This window comes from Podospora bellae-mahoneyi, chromosome 5, assembly GCF_035222275.1.
Source record: "Podospora bellae-mahoneyi strain CBS 112042 chromosome 5, whole genome shotgun sequence".
NCBI lineage: Eukaryota > Fungi > Ascomycota > Sordariomycetes > Sordariales > Podosporaceae > Podospora > Podospora bellae-mahoneyi.
Genome location: NC_085884.1, coordinates 2,728,645 through 2,748,694, shown reverse-complemented (window position 1 = coordinate 2,748,694; position 20,050 = coordinate 2,728,645). Strand labels below are relative to the sequence as shown.

Here is a 20,050-nt window from a genome sequence, read left to right as displayed (position 1 = left end):
TGCCAAGAACCACGCTCCAACCATTTGCCAGGCAGTGGTCCTCAGACCGCAGGCTAGGCATTTTGCCGAGTTGTTGGTGGACTAAACCACATTCCAGGATGAGGCTCCAGGTATTCAAGTGTGGCATAGCTTGTGGTACACAAAGACACACAAGTAGAAAGAAGCCGTGTTCTGATAAAGCATGCATTGTAATTATGTACAAGGCTATGTTTAACATTACATACAATATTACTCACCATTCTGAAACATCAACAACTCACAGCCCTCCCGGTCCAATAATGAACGGACCATTATGATGGTATTGTACCCATTGTTCGCATCTCCGCTCAAGTATAGAGGCAGTCAGTCTGGTCCGTCTTGACAACCTGAGAAAGGTCGGATCCGAGGAGACCAGCGCGGGCAATCCAGGCCTGCGTCTTTGTTAGCGCTGGACATTAATCTTCTTATGAAAACGGGCTACTCACATCAAGAACCTTCTCATCGGGATGCTGCTCCCTGCTCAAGATGAACAGGGTGGTAAAGTTGTTGCTCTGCACGAGCGAGAACTCGCCGGTGTAGTCCTGGACGATGTAGTTGGGACCGGGGCAATCAGGAGGTCTCTCGTTGGGGAACTGGACGCGGAACACGCCAGTGGCACCATACTGAGGCTCAGCAGGAGAAGCAGCGCCGACAATGTTGACAGCGCGGGTGCCGGCTTGGCAGCTGTTGTTGACGGCGATACTGCCGTTGTCGTTCAAGCCGTATTGGGCAAAGATGCACTTGCAGTTGCGGGTGTAGGGAGCGATGGTGCCGGCGACCTGATACCAGCGGCCGAGGTAGCTGGTGACGTTGAAGGCAGGATCTGAGGCGGGATAGTAGCAGCTGCCATCCCAGAGCGCGGGAACAGCGTTGTTGGCCACGGCAGCGGTGGCCGAGAGGAGGGAGAGGATGGCGGGAAAACGCATGTTGGCAGACTGATATCTGTTTGAGAGAAAGGTTTGATGATGGTGGTGAAGTGAGATATTGAATGTGAAGTGATGAGTAGGTAGGACGAAGCAGAATTCGTTTGCGGCAACCCAACAGCTCTTATAGTTGTGAATGGCTCTTGTTCTCGGCATTTTGCATTTCGATATTGCGAAAAGTCAACAATACCAGCGCAGCCATTGTACCTAGTGTCGACGTCACACGGCTGGTGACGAGTGTATCCAAAGCCAACAGCATAATTATTACAGTGTAAGTGGTCTTCATAAAGTGCCAAGCCGGCAGATCACCCCCATTGTAGAACCAGTTGCCGGGTTCTGCTGCAGGCGATCTCTCGGCAACTTTTGCCGTCTTTTCCTGGAGACATTGCCGATCCGATCGGACTAGGGACCCAGCCGATTGTCAGGGCCCCTGCTATACGTCGTTGGAATCGACGGTTTTGCAGGTACGTCAGCGCCCGAGTCTTTAAAAGAGAGGCAGTGTCCGCTCGGTTCCGTACTTGTTGACATTGCAATGCCACATGGGAAGGTGCTTGCTAAAGTTTTGTAATGCTTTGTGTTGGGCGGTAATGGGTTGGGGTTGCAAGCGATATATTGCTGTTTGGTCCCCTCGTGGAATCGATCGATTGTCGCATGATGTCTCCTCGATCTCGGGCATTCTGTCAGGAACCAGCGGCACGGAGGTTCACGATGCAGGGACTTGGATAATGTTCCGAACACGAATGTAACTTGCTGGCTATGACATCTGCTGAGTAATATCTTGATCACTTTCAAATCATGCCTTGCGAGGTCAGCAATTGCATCTTTCCCTTGGAAGCACTGGAAGATGTCTGCTTACCACATTATCAATCATAATGGGCCCTCTCCGGCACGACCGGATCTACCTGCCATGCTTTGGACCGAGGGGTCTCGCTGGATCCATACTTCACTGTCTCGTCAAGTATCCCAGAATAGACTTCGAAAGGCGCGGGAAAATACAGATGAAATGGCTAATAGTACCATGATCGTGAATAGCAGATGACTAACCTCATGCTCAAACAGTGAAGTGACTTAACTTGCTTTTTGTTTGCTAGATGCTGATCAATACCCTAACCCTTATCATTCTTATCGTGGCCAGCATGCACTCCTGCCCCGCTTCTCTCTATCGTTACGAAGTCCAAGAGTTCAATGCAAAGTAAACAGCAGGCAAACTCCCGTTCTGTCTTGCTCAGAATTTCCATTCTCACTTTTCCATGAAAACCCCTTCAACTTAGGCGTGTAAAGTCGCATTTTTGCCTTTCGTGCCTCGGGAAGCCGTTGACCACTAGCCCCATTTCGACTTGACAACAACCCTAACCCAACTGACCCCGTCGCGACTCACAAAGATGGATAAAAACGATAGATTCCTCTCCTCTGACGAGAAGCTGCTGGAGACCGGGCTATTCTCTGATGTCGTTGTCAAGTGTGGAGACAAAGAGTGGAAGCTTCACAAGGCCATTCTGTGGTTCGTCTCGCAACCGATACCTCGACCACTTCATCCAGCTAACCCGCAAGTAGCACCCGCAGTGTCTGGTTCGAGAAGGCCCTGACCGGGCAATTTGAGGAGGCGACCAGCAGTGTTATCACCATCCAGGACTTTGAGCCCGAGGCTGTCGAATGGGTCATCCGGTACATCTACACCGGGGTCTGCGACATTGCCACCCTTCGAGGCCCTGAGAAAATGACCATGACCAACTTTGTCACATGCTTCGAGGTTCATAGCGTCGCCGACTTCTTTGCCCTGAGCCCACTGGCCAAGATTGCTCTCGACACTCTGACCGCTGAGTTCGATACCAAACTCCCCGCCATCCAGCTGCAACAAGAGTCTTGCAAGGAGTGGCTCCCTGAGCTCTGCGAGGCCATCCGCCTGGTCTACGAAGACATTCCCATCAACGACACGGTCGTGACCTCTATTCGCAAGGCGTTCGTGTCATTCATTCACACGGCTCGGTACTATTTCATGAAGGAGCCTCGGTTCACCAAGTTTCTCGATGAGGAAGCCCCGCTGTTGTCTTTGGACTTGTTTCGAGCCATGAGAGCAACGGGAGACTTCATCGCCCACCCGCTAGACCCGTACTGCTCTTTTTGCAAGAACAAGCCCAGCCGAGCAGAGAAGGGCTACTACACCCATATTGCCCCGGAGCCGCACAAGCTCACTGCCTGCTGCTCAAACTGCGCTGTCAAGAAGGACTTTCCCAGCGGCATGCAGGACTGGCTTGCGAAGGATACTCGTGCTTTGGGTTAGAATTCCAAAGAAGATGCCAAGAGTCAGACAAACGTTACTACTTTGCCAGAGGTGGTGCCTACTCTGATCGTGAATGTCCCTCAGATTCCACAAGTGTCCTCACAGACAGCCATGTCTGCCTCCATAACACCATTCCATCTTATCAACCACTTGTTTTCGCAGTTACCTCCCAATTTTTTGTCTGCTTCGACTGTTCCGCCGCTTCAAAGCCCGCTTCCTTGGCCAGGCGATGTTTTTCCAGGCTATAACTTGAGTGGAAGAGGAACCCCGCGGCCAGTACGGGGAACGACCACGAGAGGCCGACCTGGAAGAGGCCTACCAGGAAGAGGCTTAGCAAGAGGATCCCAGTAGTCAATGTGAGTAACTGCCATGGGGATTTGGGCAGCCGGTAAAACTAAGGTAGAAACCATTCCCCGAAGAGGTCACTGTCTTCTTTTCTCCAGATACATAACAGACCTCAGCATGCGGACTCCCCAGCTACTGATAGTACTAGGCTTAATCTCGTTTATAATACAGCAGAGGAGGCCTGGATTGTCCTCCTTATGCCTTTCGTTGTGTATGTGATTTAGTTGTGACCCTAGAATGGACAAGCTGCTACTCGGTCGCAATTCCGAGAATACAGGGTTAATCATGCACAGTCAGAGATAACGAATAGACGTCCTGGGTCTTGATACCCTTTGGTTTTGGTCCGTCAACAGACCCATTCACGAGTACGGCCTCACTGCAGAGTTGCTGAATTACACTATCACGAAGTAGGTAACTGACTCTCTTGATAGCAGGTAACATGATCCAGGCTCTAGTCATCACCAAGCATCACTAAAGGAAGACGGTGCATATTACTCCGATCCCTTCATAATTTACTGTGTATCATCATATAATTATTGCTTCAGTCCTCGTTACCACCTAATCTAATGCCTAGTGATCATAAAATCTGACTTCCGCTCCTCTTTTCCCTCTGTATCTTGGCCAACCCCAATCCTGGCGTAACCAGTCATTGTTAAGGTATCCATTTTCTCTCTCCCCGCCCAGGTGAAAACGCACCATTACTGCTCAGCTTCAGATGGGACCACGGTAGGTTCGAGGAAAAGTATCGACCGATGGCTTGAGTGGAGCAATTGTTGTCTGTGCGGTTTGGTCGCTGGCTCTCACTAATTGAAGAAGGGCTGATTGTCAGAGACCCAGCGCTCGGTCTAGGAGACGATGTGGTGTCGGTATGGCTGATGGATACGTGAGCGAAGTCAATCATTGGAATAGTTGGAGAGATACAAGGAAGGCTTGCTCACTGGGCCAAGGAGTCCGGCTTGGTATTGTCCTGACAATTGAGCATGAGAAAGGCTGCCATCTGTCGAGTACCGTATCCAGTAGCTTCAGAACATTTTGCAGTTAGGATGGTGTGGTGATCAGGAGCATTTTTTCTACCAACAAAGGCATACCGCCGCCGACCCAAAGAGTCCTGGGCTCTTATACACGAAGGCAAAGGCTCTTGAAGCAAACAGGTGCAATGGGATGGCCTCTCTGTTGTGCACACTTTCAGGCAACGAGGTATTCATCAGCTCCATTGCCAAAAGGGCAACACACACCGTGACTTCTGGGTAAATGAACGCCTCTATCCGCCATAAATCCCGTCTCAAATTCCGGAGCCGACTGCCACCATCCCATTACGTCGAACTGATCAACAAGCAGCTTGACCGAGTCTTTGATGCTGAGTGTGGAGGACCCAAGGATTCAATGACAAGGATCACAAATGCTATATCAATCATTATAATGCAGACGGAGTGGCACTGCAAGCCTGTCAAATGGGAACTTCATATCGAGTTTCCCAGGCATCTTGACCTCGACTTCATTTCGGTGCCCGGATCGACAACGGGACATGATGCACCAAGTGCCGCTTCACATGCATGCATGCTCTCTCAACGGTTGAGCATTGAATGGTTACACAACCCCAGATTTCAATCTGGCTAATTACTGTCGATCTTGCTACCTGAGATAACGTTTATCGACCAGGTCCAGAACTGTCCGAGGGGTGGCGAAGTGGGCATGAATGATACATGAACAGAGCCACAGTTATATATCTTTATCTCCTGCTGCCCTGGTCGAGAAGAAATCTGCCTATCTCTTGCTTGTGCCACCAAGTACGCAGTTTTTCGTTTCACCAATCTTGCCAGGCGATAAAGGTCAAAGCCGGGCCTCGCACCACAATACTTCCAGTGATATTAGCCGGCGACCGAGGGTACATTACCGGCCCGGGCTTTTTCGATGAGATTCCTTGTCGGAGAATGGTGGCTACACACCATCCTTTTGAGAATGGCGCGGTTCAGGAGCCTTGCACAGTACTCAGTCTCCGAATTCTTTGCTCAACCGGTGTCAGTTGGCCAGGACACTCAATCAACCTAACAGGTCATGTCATGTACATTCAGTGTTAAGGAAAGTTTGAATGTATCGAAAGCCCTTGCCAAGGACAACACCCCATGTGGTCAACGCTCATCATGAAACCTGATCTCCAAACACTCAGACCTCCTGGAATCTTCACTCCTCCAAGCTCTGAACCCAACAGATCTCTTTCTTTCCCAACCAAGAAGAATCATCATCCATCATCATGCTACTTACTCAAGTATTAGTCCCTCTAACACTCTTTGGACAGTCCCCCCTCGGTCCGCCACCCCAAACCTGCCCCCCAAACGGAGTCATCAACTACATCTCCACATGCCCCAAGCATCCACATATTATACCAGCGCCGGGATGCACCGCTAAGGCCAGCACAATTAGGCAGCCCTGGGCCGTCGGCTCTCTCTGCCATCGCGCTGGCGACAAGGAATATTGCGTCTATATGCTTCCAAACTTCAACGATGGAAAGGGGATATCATTTGTGACTACCTCGTCCGTCATCCGCTCGTTTTCTACCCTACCTCATCATGACAGGTGGCGGAGCACTCCCAACACTGCAAACACACCAGACCTGTTAGAGGTCAAGCCCATCGAAGGCAAGGGTCTAGGCGTGGTCGCAGCCAACAGAACCATCAGGAAAAACACCAGAGTGATGGTCGATGCGCCAGGGTTGATGATTGAGCACGGGGCTTTCACCAAGTTGAGAACAGAAATGCTGGCTGACTTGATTCACGAAGCGGCTAGCATGTTGCCATATCCCTCGCGCGAGGATTTCTTCGCCTTATCAGGGGCTGAGGGATTACTCCGAAATTCGAAGGAGAGCGCTCTGGCGATTGTTGGGAAGAATGCATTTCATACCGAGATTGAGGACATAGAATTTCATGCTGTCTTTTTGGATGGTGAGACTTTCCCAGCTGGGTAATCGGGGTGATGCTGACAGATCTTGAAACCGAATCTCAGTGTCCAGAGTCAACCACGCCTGCAGCCCCAATGCTGCTTACCATTTTGATCCGCTGACCATGCAAAAGAGTCTTATCACAGTGCGGGATATCCACCCAGGAGAAGAGCTGACGATAGGATACGTCGAGTAAGTAATACCCATATTCCCTCTAGACATTCTGATTACACTAACAAAGAATATTTCTAGCTTGACACAGCCCTCTCAAACTCGACAGGCATCCCTCTCACACTGGAACTTCACTTGCTCCTGCCCTCGATGTACCCAAACATCTCGTTGCCAGAAAGAATCAGATGCTCGCACAGCCCAGCTTGTAAACATCAGAAACGAGCTGGACCAGTACGATCACGGTGTGCAAGACGGCCCCGGGATGGCAGAACTATTGATCATTCTCTATGAACTCGAGGGCCTAGAGGCTAGGCTGCACGAGGCATATTACCGCGCCGCAATCGAGTTCAATGGTATCGGAAATAGGTGGGAAGCGATCAAGTTCGCGAGGCTGTGTTTGAAAAGAGGTCTCCTGTTGAAGGACGAGACCCGACCGTTTGTCGGTGAAATGAAGGCCTTGATCGAGGACGCCGAGGGGCATTGGAGCTGGCGGTTCCGGTTGGGTGTTGGTCACCAGGACTGACAATGTTAAGGTATCATCCGATCCGTCATTCCAAAATCTCGGCCCCGAGCTCTCAGCCCTTGGTTTCAGCCGAATACCTGCGTCCCCGGGTCAGGCTCGTGTATCCGGGCCCGAGATCGCACAAGATGGCCACGCGCAACCATTCCCCCACACACCAAGTGACCACATCCAAGGCCTTGGCACCTTCCGGACATTTTGACAGATTGGCGGAGACCCCAGATTGGCACCTTCCCGTTTGTTTATGCCTTGGGAGCGGCAGTTCCCCACGTTTTATCCGCCGAGGGCAGGTACGGATGGATGGCTACAAAACAGTCGGGAACGTGGAAAGCTCTTTCCCTGAGCAAAACATATAAAATTTCTAATCCCGTGGCCCTGTCTTGGATGTCTGTGGTACCCATCGTAGGGCAGAGCACACACTGCAACCAACATGCTGAAATCACCTACTTTACCAATCCAACCACCACCGCCACCACCACCATCACCTAGGATCACAACAATGACGACTTCAACAGTGTTACCGTCGGTGACCACCATGCCCTACGACATCGTCGCCGCAGCTGAAGCCCTCTTAGAAGATGCCAAACGTCTGGCCGCCACCATCGACCAAGGCAGCGATAATGTCCCCCTCCGTCGCAAACTCGCCCAGACCGCCCGCACACTTGCCGTTGAAACATCGCACCCTCTTGACGCCGTAAAAGACGAATGGCTCACCACCTCCGGTATTGCCGTCTGGTCGTTGCTCACCTCGTGGAAGGCCTTTGACTTGATCCCCCTCACCGCACCAGGTTACATCACCTATGCCGACCTGGCCCGCCAGCTAGACGCCGATGAGTCGTTGATCAGTTTGTACTGTCCCCCCTTGCTGTGATCTACCGAGTTAACCAAGTTCTCCAGCCCGGCTCATCACCCACCTCATCGCCACACGCAAACTCTCCCCTGGCCCAATTCCGAACTCGGTCTCCCATTCTAGGCTGTCACCTCTCTACATCTCCACCAACCCCGTTTCGGACCTCGCTGTGATTGCTGTAGGCAACGGATTCAAGCCCTTCTTCCAATGGCCGGATTATTTCTCCAAGTATGGCCGCCGCGAGCCGCTTGGACAGACTCACACGCCGTTTTCGTTTGCTTGGGGCCATGCTGAGCTTCCTCCGTGGGAAGTCAAGGCTTTGTATCCCGAGTACAGCGCTTCGTTCAAGCGATCGATGCAGGCCAAGAATATCTTTGGGGGGGATATACCCGTTACCGGGGAAGGGGCGTTGTATGACGTTTCCTGGGTGGGTTCCAAGAAACCAACGGATGAAAACACAGTCAAGATTGTGGATGTGGGAGGGGGTATGGGGCATTTGGTGAAGGAACTGCTGGAAAATGTGCAGGGATTGAAGCCAGAAGAGTGTGTGCTTCAGGACCGACCTGATGTGATTGAGGGGGTGGAGAAGACGGGTGATCCAGGGCTGAAAGGGGTGAGGTTCATGAGCCATGATTTCCATGAGAGGCAACCTGTGAGAGGGGCGTGGGTGTATGTCTTGAGGAGGATACTGCTTGATTACTCTGATGACCTGGCAGTCAACATTCTCAAGCAGGTGGCTGGTGCGCTGCCTGACGTCGACAAAGACGCCAGGGTTTTGATTGTTGAGTTCAAGCTATTTGAGGGGATCGGTCAGCCACCGCAGAATACGCACGTCGATTTGATGATGTTCAACCTGGGGGGCAAGCTGAGGAATGAGAGGATGTATAGGGATTTGGTCGAGAAGGCTGGGATGAGGGTGGTGAAGTATCATGTCCGGGCGGGTGATCCGCATTGTGTGGTTGAATGCGCCAAGGCTTGAGTTTGAGCATTTGGGCTAGGGGGCTGATGGCATCACGACCGATTATTTGGGTTGTGGTGTTTTTGTGTGTATGATAGATAGGAAAGGACATTGAAAATAAGCTTGCGCTGTGTGCAAATCTTTCCCAGGGGAGGCTGAAAACGGCGGGGCATGTCATGACGTCAGTGACGGGTTCAATGTGAATCAATGACACGCTGAAAGGCCGCTGAGAGTAAACATCACGGTGGTATTTGTAGTTGCGATCCTCTACTTTTCACGGGGCCAAAACCGTGTTTTCGTCCGCAAAATTTAAAGCCCTACTGACGATACTACCACTTCTTTCACCTGAACAAAACCAACGGAATCTCTACAACCTTGATGGTACTCCGTCCTCACCACTTCTCAGCCGTCTCGAAGCGGATCATCACTCCTGCATTCACACGCCCTCTCTCGACATCCCCTCGATTTTTCAAAATGGCCGACCACAAAAACGAAAACAACAAGCGCAGCCGCGGCGACGAGCCTCACCAGTACCAGGCCAGCTCCCGGACCGACCGCGAGGAGGACCAGTGGAAGTTCCGCGCCCCGTACAAGATCCACGACAACGGCGAGAACTTTGACGTCAAGTGGAAGGGCAAGTGCCACTGCGGTGCGGTGCAGTATGAGCTGTCGAGGGAGAAGCCGCTGGCGAGCAAGTACTGCCATTGCACTACCTGTCAGAGGATGCACGGGGTATGTCCCCACCAAAGAACAACTTGTCGCCGTGGATATAGTGACTAATGGGAGAGAGGAAATAGGCACCCTTTCAATGGGCAGCGATTTTCCACAAGGAAGATATCAACTTTACCAATGGGCATCACGATCTGGGGTGGTACGACCCTACCGCCAAGTCGACTACTCACCATCTCCCGTGCAAAGTGCAGTGTGCCTACTGCCGGACGCCGATCATGGACGAAGGGAGGAATATGATTTTGTTGTTCCCTACGCTGATTGAGGGGATCAACACCAAGAAGGGGAGGGAGGCGTTTGCGGCGCAGTGTCACATGTTTTATCCGCAGAGGGTGGTGGATATCAAGGATGGGTTGCCAAAGTTTAGCAGGCTGGCGGACGAGAGCGACCTATGTGATGAGGAGACTGGGGAGGTGATGGAGGGGACTAACCCAAAGAAGGATAAGGAGAAAGAGAAGAAGAAGGAGTAGAGGTTGCCAAGAGTCCCATGGTTGCTGTACATAGGTAGGCAGGTAGGGCAAGGGAATGAGTGGACTTGAAAAGAGGCGTTTAACTTTTTGAGTCACAGTGTGACGGTGTTACGATGGACAGAGGAGAGGGAGAAAACGAGCAGCTCACCCGGAAGATAATCCCTAAATGCCGCGCAAGAGAGCCCCGAGGGAGAGCCGACCCAGCGTTGCAGTACCATCACCAATTTCGGCCAAATCATCTGAAACAGACGCACGTCATGTTGGATAAGACGTAAGTGGCTGGTGAGAGGGGGGGGGGGGAGAGTGCCTCGTCGGGTACCAATCCACTCCAACGCAGCCCAAAGATTGAGCTTATCGGTGGTGTATGCATCTCGATAACTGTCGTGCCGATGAGGGGGAAAACGTGGTATTTTTTCTCGATGTATGCTGTGTGATGGTGTGTTGGAGGGGCGGGAATGGGGAGGGAGAGGGAGGAGAGAACCAGTCACGGAACCAGATCTCGCCATGTGAAGGAGATGGCGGTGATGGAATAACGGCAGGAGATCAAGAACAGCATCGTCGGGGAAATGCGGCCAATTCGGCGGCACAACTGCGGCCGGCCGGGAGAGAAACGACTCTCTGTGAGAAAAGCGAAGCGACGTTGAAAATGGCTCACTCAAGAGAGTGTGTTGCGGCGCTTGTCAGAAATGTGTTGCGTTTTTTTTGTTGATGGCACACCACACACACACAGAGAGACAGAGAAGGTCAGCTATTCAGGCTGATATTGTGTCGCGGATATCGCGCGTCGTTGTCAGCAGAGAGGTGGCCGGGAAGAAAAATAGATAGGTACAAGATCTAGCCAACCCTTTGAGGCCCGTCATCCCGTGGCCCTGGCCGGCAGGGGTGTTGTCGTCCTGGTCGGGCCTGGAACATATCGCTCGGCATCGCGATTGTGGCTGCTGCACCTGCAATCAAGCTTATCGTGACATGACACTGTGCTGAACCAAAGTCTCAGGCGGCGTGTCGCCTCAAGAAAACAACGTTAGAAGCCCCCCCTGGAACCTGGAAGCTGTGGTGGAATCCACACACCCAAGCACCCGACCCAAGGCACCAAGCAACTCCCAAGAGCACGTTTCCCTCTTTTTAGTCTTGGTCGGTCCAGAGCGAGTAAAAAGGCGCTTGTCCGCACCTCCAACCGTTCCCTCCCCTCCCCCGTTGCGTCCTTCTTTCGTCACCTGCCTCCTCCCCCCTCCATCTCCATCCCCAGCAATCCAATCTTGGAAAGCAACGACGACGAGAGCACTTGGGTTTCCAGCGAAAACACGTGCCGCGCTCGGAGAACAACCGCCGCCCCGAGAACCGGCAAGGAAAAAGCAAACCACTCTTTTTTAATCTTTGCCGTTAGTGGTGCCACTAGCCATTACGTCAGGACCAGTCGGTGAGTGGTCAATGCTTTTCTTCCTTCGAGCCCCTCCTTGTCACCGTCCCCATCATGGCATTCTATTATATGACATGCGGCCTCACTTTCAGCTGCTGGGGAAAGTGGAGCCATGAATCGTATGGGGTCATGAAGAAGAGGGAGAGAACCTTGGAAAACAATAGAGCGCAGAAGAGAAGGGGAAAGAAAAGAGAGGGACACAGCGAGACAGAGAACCAAAAAAAAAAAAAGCTTTGGGCCTTGGTGCAGAGTACCCCGCCATTTGCTGGGCGCTGGCTGTCAAAATGCCCCTCACCTCCAATAAGCGGATGGTGCCCAATCACGGAGCAACATCGCGAAATGCCGGGCGGTGATTGCGGGCCATTGAAGCAATAGCAGCAGCAGCAGCAGCAACAACAGCGCGTCCGGGCAGCCAGCAGCAAAAGCAACCGAGATCGGGAATAGCTGCAGGAGTTGCCGGAGGAAAAGAGAGAGTGAGAGAGAGAAGACAAAGACTCGCGGCTGGAAGGACGCCGAAAGATTGAGAGACCCCACCGGGCTTTCGCTACCCACAGGCCTGAGCCCTGTTCAGCTTTGCTTCCTGCCCCTGACTGTGCGCTCCACGAGTCCAGTCATCTCGTCTTTCATCCCGTCATAGAGCTGCGAGTTTGCCAACTTGTGCCTCTTCCTCTGCAGAAAGACAAAACAGGACACTTTACCCTTTACACTTTATTACACCCCCATATACTTTTCACTACTCTGCAAAAACCAACATCCTTTTCTGTCTCTCTGTCTCTGAGTCTCACGTCCTCTACCCACTCTCTCTAATCACCATATACCATCGAAACATCCGTTAACACGCCTAACCATGGCGCAGAAACCAGAAGACCAACAAGGCTCGAAAGGCCTGCCTCATCGTCCCCAAGTGCCCTTACGAAACGACTCCTTCCTCCCGCCTCATCTCCGATCGTCAGTCACCGCCGTGCCCGTGACGCCCGATATCACCCAAGAGACGTACGAGTCGGATAACAGCAACAACTCGAGCGGTGGCCAAGGACCGTCCAGAGGGGACTACTTCTCGCGCAGAGTCCTCGACCACGCCATTGCCGCTTCTCCCGCTCCCGACAGCACAAACCGCGAAGGGCAGTCGTTCCATAACAAGGTGACTGTTGGTGCACAAGAGGGCAAGAAGTGGATGAACAGGCTCACCGAAGCTACCATGGCCGGCCGCAGAGAGTCCATGTCCGAGTTTCGGGAGATCAGCCCGGATCTCGCGCTCAGTGGAAACATCATCTCAGCAACCTTTAACATTCCCCATTCGCTAAAGTACAGGAAAGGCTCCGACTGGGTATGTCTCGTGTCTCTCTTCTTCTTCTTCTTCTTCTTCTTCTTCTTCTTCTTCTTCTTCTTCCTCCAACGGTGGTGTCGTTGATGTTCAACGGCGCCAAGTGGCTTGCATCCATCGAGTAGCAACGGTTTGCCAAGTTTCGAAATGGTGGGGCTGATGTCATCATTGTGCTGCAGGAGTTGACACCCCGCCGAGGCCAGTCGGCACTTTTCGACTCCTTTTCCTACCTCTCGTCGGACGACTCGCCATGGAACCACATCGTTGTGGCCTGGACTGGCGAGATTGAGACCCCGACCGATACCCCGTCGCCTCCCGACACGCCGCCCACCACCACGGTCCACCTCAGCGCCCTCAACCATCTCTCTAAGCCTGTGCCCATCGATGGCGTTGCCCCGCCCACCCCTCCGCCGGTTGACGGCCTCTGGATTCCACGGGATGACATGCTGCGTCTCGAGAATCAGCTCTCCCACAACAAAAGAATAAAGACGATCCCCGTCTGGCTAGCCGACGACTCGGACGGGCTGGACGAGGGCATCCGCTTGAAGGACCAGGCAAGATGGAGACGCTATGCCGAGCATGACCTCTACACCCTCTTCCACTACAGACAACACGAGCCCACCGACGGCCGTGCTGAGAGAGTGCAATGGGCCGACTACTACCGCATGAACCAAAAGTTTGCTAACAGGATCCTTGAGGTCTACAAGCCCGGCGACATTGTCATTGTGCATGACTACAACCTGATGTTGCTGCCTAGCATGCTGCGGCAACGGTCTCCTCACATGTACATCTCGTTTTACTTGCACTCGCCTTTCCCCAGCAGCGAGTTTCTGCGCTGTCTGCCACGGAGAAAAGAGGTGCTCGAGGGCGTGCTCGGCGCCAACCTGGTGGGGTTCCAAAGCTATAGCTACTCCCGCCACTTTGCCAGCTGCTGCACGCGCATTCTGGGCTTCCCATCCGACACGGCAGGAATCGACGCTTATGGAGGTCGAGTAGAGATCGGTGTGTTCCCCATTGGCATTGACGCGACCAAGGTGGCCAGTCTTGCATGGACAGACGAGGTCAACACTAAGTATGGGAACTTGAAGAAGTTGTACGAGGGCAAGAAGGTGATTGTGGGCCGTGACCGTCTGGATACTGTCCGCGGCGTCGCCCAGAAGCTGATGGCCTTTGAGCGGTTCCTCGAGATGTACCCCGAGTGGCGCGAGAAGGTCGTCCTTATTCAGGTCACTTCTCCCACCAGCATTGAGGAGGAGGGAGATGGTTCCGAGAGCAAGATCGCCAGCCGTGTGAGCGAACTTATTATGAAGATCAACGGCATGTACGGTTCGCTTGGATTCTCCCCTGTGCAGCACTACGCTCAGTACATCAGCCAAGAAGAATACTTTGCTCTCCTGCGCGCCGCCGACATCGGCCTCATCACCTCGGTCAGAGACGGCATGAATACTACTTCGTTGGAGTATGTTATTTGCCAGCGCGACACTGCCGGTCCCTTGATTCTCTCCGAGTTCAGTGGCACGGCCGGCTCTCTCAAGGACGCGATTCACATCAACCCATGGGATTTGTCGGGCGTCGCCGAAGCCATCAACAATGCTCTGCTCATGCCAAAAGACAAGCGCGAGGCAATGCAGAATAGTCTGCTGGCTCACGTCACCAGCAAGAATGTGCAGTTCTGGATTGTTGGTTTCCTCAGGCGCTTGGTCAATGTTCTTGGTAGCCGCAAGAACATCATCTCGACTCCTCTTCTGGACCGCTCCGAGATGCTTAGAAGGTACCGGGCGGCCAAGAAGCGCCTGTTCATGTTCGACTATGACGGCACGCTCACCCCCATAGTGCGGGAGCCCAGCGCTGCTGTTCCTTCGGAGCGCGTCATCACCAGCTTGAAGGCGCTTGCTGCCGACCCCCAGAATGCCGTCTGGATTATCTCTGGCCGCGACCAGGAGTTCCTGTCTCATCATCTGGGTCACATTTCGGGTCTTGGCTTCAGTGCCGAGCATGGCAGCTTCATGAGAAACCCAGGCTCGACCGAGTGGGAGAATCTGGTGGAGAAGTTCGACATGGGCTGGCAAGAGGAGGTCATTGCCGTGTTCCAGAAATACACGGACAAGGTCCCGGGTAAGTCTTTTTTTTTCAGTCACCCGAGGCTTGCGACGCTGACTGACCATTTCTAGGATCGTTTATTGAACGAAAACGGTGCGCTTTGACGTGGCATTACCGCCTGGCCGATCCCGAACAGGGCCTCCACATGTCACGCGAATGCCAAAAGGAGCTCGAAGGCACCGTGGCTCGCAAATGGGATGTGGAAGTGATGCCCGGAAAGGCCAACATTGAGGTTCGCCCTACATTTATCAACAAGGGAGAGATCGCGAAGCGCCTTGTCAACACGTACAATGCTGAGCTCAAGGCTCTCGAGTCCGACGACGAATCGGCCCGCAAGCTCGAATTTGTTCTCTGCATGGGAGACGACTTTACCGACGAGGACATGTTCCGTGCCCTCAACGGCCTGTCTGCGCCCAACGATGGCACAGCCGAGGTGGAGGCAGAGAACACCTTTTCCGTGACCGTTGGAGCCAGCACCAAGGTTACGCTGGCCAGGTGGCACGTGCTGGAGCCGCAAGACGTTATTGAGTGTGTTGCACTTCTTGCGGGTGTTGGCGGCAGCGGGACGGGCGCCACAGACGGTGTCTTGAGCATGGGGGAGAACAACCTGGCAGCGCTGGCGGCTGTGGAGGACCACATCCCGGAGAAGCTTTGAAGGGACACGCGATGAAAAGAGCGAAGTTACAGACAGGCATGCCTTTATTTGTTTTTGACAGGCGGGGGAAGACTATGATATTATCAGCGATTACCGCCATGCACTGCTTGAGTGTGCTGTTTTAGAGGTTATGGAATGATACAGGCTGGAGGCATCCTTTATTTTGTCATGAGCAAGAAGATTTGGTCGGTTGGCTATATAGAGTTAGTCAATTCAACATTATCATGCAATGTCTAGTAACTCCAGGCTTGTAAACAACTTCATGAAGTGGAAGCACCGTCACTTTGACCTTCCCCAGTCTGGGAACCGCCACCAGCACCAACAAACACAACTAGCACTGCCGCATAAGCCGCCGTGCATGCGACGACATCTTTTGGATGGGAATCGTTCATGAACAAAGCCAAAATAACTGCCATGCCCAAAACACAGCACGATGTCGTGATGGCGACGCCTTCACTCGGATTGCGCACCATGATGAGCATCGGGCCCACGAGGGCCAGTCCGCCACCCAAAGCCATAACGAAGCGCTGCCATAGCATTTTCTGATCCTTTGACTTTTTGTATTTTGACAGCCCTGAAGTGCTTTGCGTCAAAGCCAGCCTCAGCTCTCTGGTGATGATACTCAGGGGATCATCCACGGCGAGTTCCGGTTGGGGGGTGGCGGCTGCAGGGTTGTCAAGGGCTTTCATGGTGGCGAGGATAGACTGGGTCTGGAATGACCGGAAGAGATCTTTACCCTCCTGACGAAAGAAGGCGTAGTCTCGCAGTGCGGTTGCTGAAAAGGATAAGGAAGTTGTCAGGCTTGGGCAGGAGGGAGAGCGGGAAGCCAAAGCAAGGTAGGTTGAATATACTGTACCGATCTAGATCTCGCCTCAATTCCTCCGGCATGGCCACGTCGATGAGAGATTGGGCTGACTCAACCTTGTGTATGATCTTGTGACGGAGAACTCTGATGCGGGAGGAGAGGATGCTGTATCTATAGACAACCTCGAGGGCGGTGATTTCGTCGGGCATTTCGGCTGCCGTCCGGGATTGCTGCTGTGAGCGTGCCGCTCTCTCCAGTGTTGCGAGACGGGTGAGGGAACTGTCGACTGGTGAGAGGGGCATGGGGTTTGATCGTGATCTATGTGCTTTGGGGCTGGATGGACCCCTCTCGGGGTCTGCTTATATTGCTGTGGGTAGTGGGCGTGATGGCATCATCATTTAGGTATGTTCCCGGCTTTAAGACTTCAGAAGGATACAACATGCCTGGCACCTTGAGATGGTCAAGAGAGAAGAAGGGGGGGTTGAACGCGGGGTCACAAGCTAGAGAATCATGGGGAAGGCTGGACGAGAAGAAATTAAGCGTTGCCTTTGTGTTGAAGACTGCACTTTGTGGATGCTATCAGCTTCTCCCGGCCACACACCTGCAGCTCGCGGGCGCAATATTGCAGATGTGGCGTCGTCACTAACATTGTTATCTACAGCCTTGTCGTCAAACGGTGTAATGTTCTCCCGGCTCAACGACAAGGAAACAGCCTAGGAGGGCAAAGAGGGAACCACTCAATAGGGAGACATGGCACGAGCTTCTTTGGGGCAACTTTGACATTTTGAAGCCAAAGGGTGACATTAGCACGCTGCCTCTCAAACAATGCGAATTCCCTTGGGGTTTCCCACCAATATATTCTGGTCCTCCTTCCCAACAGAGAACTCGTATAAACTTCATGTAATCCAACCCAGCTTTTCGGAGTCGGTTGTCCACTTGCGGCGGGTAGGTGCTCAAATGGTCCATGAACAGCGCAAATTTGCCCGGGTCAGCTAGCCTCTGACACCGGTCAAGATGATGTCACCCCCTTTGGAGCACAGTTCCTTCCCGGGAACTCACGGGAAGCGGACAACTGCATCCATCGCCTGGTATCGTCGACTGAAGACCCCACTCTGGCGATTCGGTCAGTCCCCAATCGTTTGGTACTGCGCTTCTTTCTCAGCTCCGAACACGGAACCATGGCACTGATGCTGCGGCGGTCGTTGACCACTTCAAAATGAACACTCCCCCATCTACATGCAGTTCTGGGAAATCCACGCCGTTGAAAAAGGACAATGACAGATCCAGGATGCAGTCTTTTGCCCTCCCCGTCGACCCAGCAGACCTGCAGTTGGGTGATCCGCTACCTCCTAATGACCCGCACGTGAGTTACCTACTATACATCATCTCTTCGTTGGGACCCTAGCCCTTTCTTGGAAGCTGACGCGGCAGGAACGTGTTTTCGTTCTTCTCATTAGGCCATCTCTGTCCACCTCCCAACCTGGAACGACAGTCTCGGATGGGTTACGAAAGACCCCTCGGTCTTGCAAGCCATGAAAACCGGTTACCCGCGTTTCTTCACCCCGAGGGTGGTTGATCAGTTGGGGCGAAGACTGGCGCGACACTTGGGTGTGGGGGATGATGGAGCGCTTATGATGTTTGCGTCCAGGACGTGGGCTGAGATGTTCAGGAGGTATATGGGTGAGGAGCTTCTCGCGGGTGGTAGAGTGTGGGGAGTCAGGTGGGATGGTGGAACGGTTGATTCAGATGACGATGAGACGGGGACTTGTTTGTGGTTGGCGGTTGTGGTTGGGGAGCCCAAGGGTGCTGAGGTGTCTAAAGCACGGAGGTTTTGGCAACACACTGGATATGGCATCTCGAGTCGGAGGGCGGTATTTTGGTTGGACAGGGCATCCTTTCTGAATAGGGCGCCGTGTCGAGAAGGACACGGGTTAGCCAATGGGATACAACAGCACGGGTTCCATTCAGATGGAGATACCTGCGGTGAGGACTCTGTTGACCAGGCCAAGCAGGACATCTCAGACCAGATTGCAGGTCTGCTATCCGATGGAGACATGGTTCTTAGGAAAGATGATGTGCTGTTGTATCCAGGAGGAATGGCTGCTATTTCGGAGCTGATAGCAACCAGAACGGATCCAGGGACTTCATCGGGGAGCGGAGATAGCAAAAAGCTCAACGTGGCTGTTTTTGGGCAAGTTCCGTTGCAATCCTTCTACCTACCCAGGATGTTGTGGTCGTCTAACATGTGATAGATTTCTCTACGTCGATACGATCAAAGTGCTGGAGCGAGTACACAACTGTCAAGTCACGGTCTACGGGTATTCCTACGCCGATACAGAGCGATTCGAGCGTCGACTACATAACGGCGAACAGTTCCACGCTGTCTTTACCGAGTTCACAGGCAACCCTCTGTTACAATCGCCCCACCTCGAACGATTAGCCTTTTTGCGAAAATCGTTTTCTTTTGTTCTGGCCGTGGACGACACCGTGGGAACGGCCGCTTGCCTGCGTATTTTGCGATATTGCGATGTGGTCTGCACCAGTTTGACAAAGATGTTCAGCGGAAAGTGTAATGTCATGGGCGGTTCGCTTGGCCTCAATCCCCATTCAACGCTGTATACGAGTCTCAGAGAAGGTCTACACAACCGACAACAGCGTCAGAAGGACGTGTGGTATTGGGAAGATGTTTTGGTGATGGCCGAAAACTGTCAAAGCTTTGAGGAGAGAATTCAGGTTGCCAGTGAAAATGCTTTGGCTGTGGTTGAGTTAGTGCAAGAAAGTCCGGTAGTCAAGAAGGTTTATTATCCGTCATTGGGAGACACGAGGCGGTATGATGCTTACAAGCGGCCTGGTGCGGGATATGGGTTTTTGCTAAGCGTTACATTCAAGAAAAAAGAGGAGGCTGTGGCGTTTTACAACGGGCTGAATGTTGCCAAGGGGCCAAGCCTGGGGACAAACTTTACGCTTTGTTGTGCGTATACACTACTGGCGCACTACAACGAGTTGGATAGAGCAGCTGAGTTTGGAGTAGAGGAGTGTTTGGTGCGGATCAGCGTTGGGGTTGAAGAAAAGGGTTGGTTGTTGGGAAGGGTCAATGGGGCGTTGGAGGCTGCCAGTCTTGTTTGAGAAACATACAATCTGTTGAGGGCATCACACGAAGCTGGATTGGATCTCAGCCCGCCGTCATCAATATCAACAGCCACAATGGTACTGTACAACTTCAAGATCTTCCAGGAATGCCATGACCCTCGTGAAAAAAGCATTGATGTTGCTGACAGCTGTGGTGAGATTTTAGTAGGATCCGTATTTAAGATGAGGCTCACCTCCGCGTGCAAGCTGCCAAGATGAGAACCCTCAGTAGGTACCTCGGAGAAGCAGATGGCTACGAGACATTCAAAAACAGCGTGAGTAATCAACCGATACTAAGATTACTATACGAACAGCTTTGGGGCACATACCGAGCATGCTGACACGGAGAGAAAAGATGCGGCCAATCTCAGTCAGGGGTAGCTTTCATCTCATACACATGAACAGGCTGACATGGAACTA

General features: G+C 52.7%; 7 protein-coding genes across 7 annotated transcripts; 6 read left to right on the top strand and 1 right to left on the bottom strand.

Moving 5' to 3' along the window:
• Positions 1–165: 165 nt before the first annotated feature.
• On the bottom strand, positions 166–1,974 carry QC761_507220 (uncharacterized protein). The gene is made up of 2 exons (XM_062879946.1): positions 465–1,974; positions 166–410 (listed from the first exon to the last, which is right to left on the bottom strand). The coding sequence occupies exons 1-2, from the start codon at positions 1,095–1,097 to the stop codon at positions 327–329; spliced, it is 717 nt and encodes a 238-aa protein (XP_062731171.1). The 5' UTR covers positions 1,098–1,974; the 3' UTR covers positions 166–326.
• Positions 1,975–2,121: 147 nt separating this feature from the next.
• QC761_507230 (uncharacterized protein) lies at positions 2,122–3,353 on the top strand. The gene is made up of 2 exons (XM_062879947.1): positions 2,122–2,442; positions 2,496–3,353. Exons 1-2 carry the CDS (start codon positions 2,324–2,326, stop codon positions 3,220–3,222), a joined length of 846 nt encoding a protein of 281 aa, XP_062731170.1. The 5' UTR covers positions 2,122–2,323; the 3' UTR covers positions 3,223–3,353.
• Positions 3,354–5,455: 2,102 nt separating this feature from the next.
• Positions 5,456–7,196, top strand: SET5_2 (SET domain-containing protein 5; the record flags this gene model as incomplete). Its single annotated transcript, XM_062879948.1, has 3 exons — positions 5,456–6,506; positions 6,568–6,694; positions 6,755–7,196. Exons 1-3 carry the CDS (start codon positions 5,819–5,821, stop codon positions 7,194–7,196), a joined length of 1,257 nt encoding a protein of 418 aa, XP_062731169.1. The 5' UTR covers positions 5,456–5,818.
• Positions 7,197–7,623: 427 nt separating this feature from the next.
• QC761_507240 (uncharacterized protein) lies at positions 7,624–9,022 on the top strand (the record flags this gene model as incomplete). The annotated part of the gene is made up of 2 exons (XM_062879949.1): positions 7,624–8,038; positions 8,091–9,022. The coding sequence occupies 2 exons, from the start codon at positions 7,624–7,626 to the stop codon at positions 9,020–9,022; spliced, it is 1,347 nt and encodes a 448-aa protein (XP_062731168.1).
• A 357-nt stretch (positions 9,023–9,379) lies between these two features.
• QC761_507250 (uncharacterized protein) lies at positions 9,380–10,290 on the top strand (the record flags this gene model as incomplete). The annotated part of the gene is made up of 2 exons (XM_062879950.1): positions 9,380–9,733; positions 9,799–10,290. The coding sequence occupies 2 exons, from the start codon at positions 9,380–9,382 to the stop codon at positions 10,198–10,200; spliced, it is 756 nt and encodes a 251-aa protein (XP_062731167.1). The 3' UTR covers positions 10,201–10,290.
• A 623-nt stretch (positions 10,291–10,913) lies between these two features.
• QC761_507260 (uncharacterized protein) lies at positions 10,914–15,937 on the top strand. The gene is made up of 3 exons (XM_062879951.1): positions 10,914–12,944; positions 13,121–15,056; positions 15,113–15,937. The coding sequence occupies exons 1-3, from the start codon at positions 12,465–12,467 to the stop codon at positions 15,694–15,696; spliced, it is 3,000 nt and encodes a 999-aa protein (XP_062731166.1). The 5' UTR covers positions 10,914–12,464; the 3' UTR covers positions 15,697–15,937.
• A 1,721-nt stretch (positions 15,938–17,658) lies between these two features.
• QC761_507270 (uncharacterized protein) lies at positions 17,659–18,750 on the top strand (the record flags this gene model as incomplete). Its single annotated transcript, XM_062879952.1, has 2 exons — positions 17,659–17,864; positions 17,959–18,750. The coding sequence occupies exons 1-2, from the start codon at positions 17,718–17,720 to the stop codon at positions 18,748–18,750; spliced, it is 939 nt and encodes a 312-aa protein (XP_062731165.1). The 5' UTR covers positions 17,659–17,717.
• Positions 18,751–20,050: the final 1,300 nt, after the last annotated feature.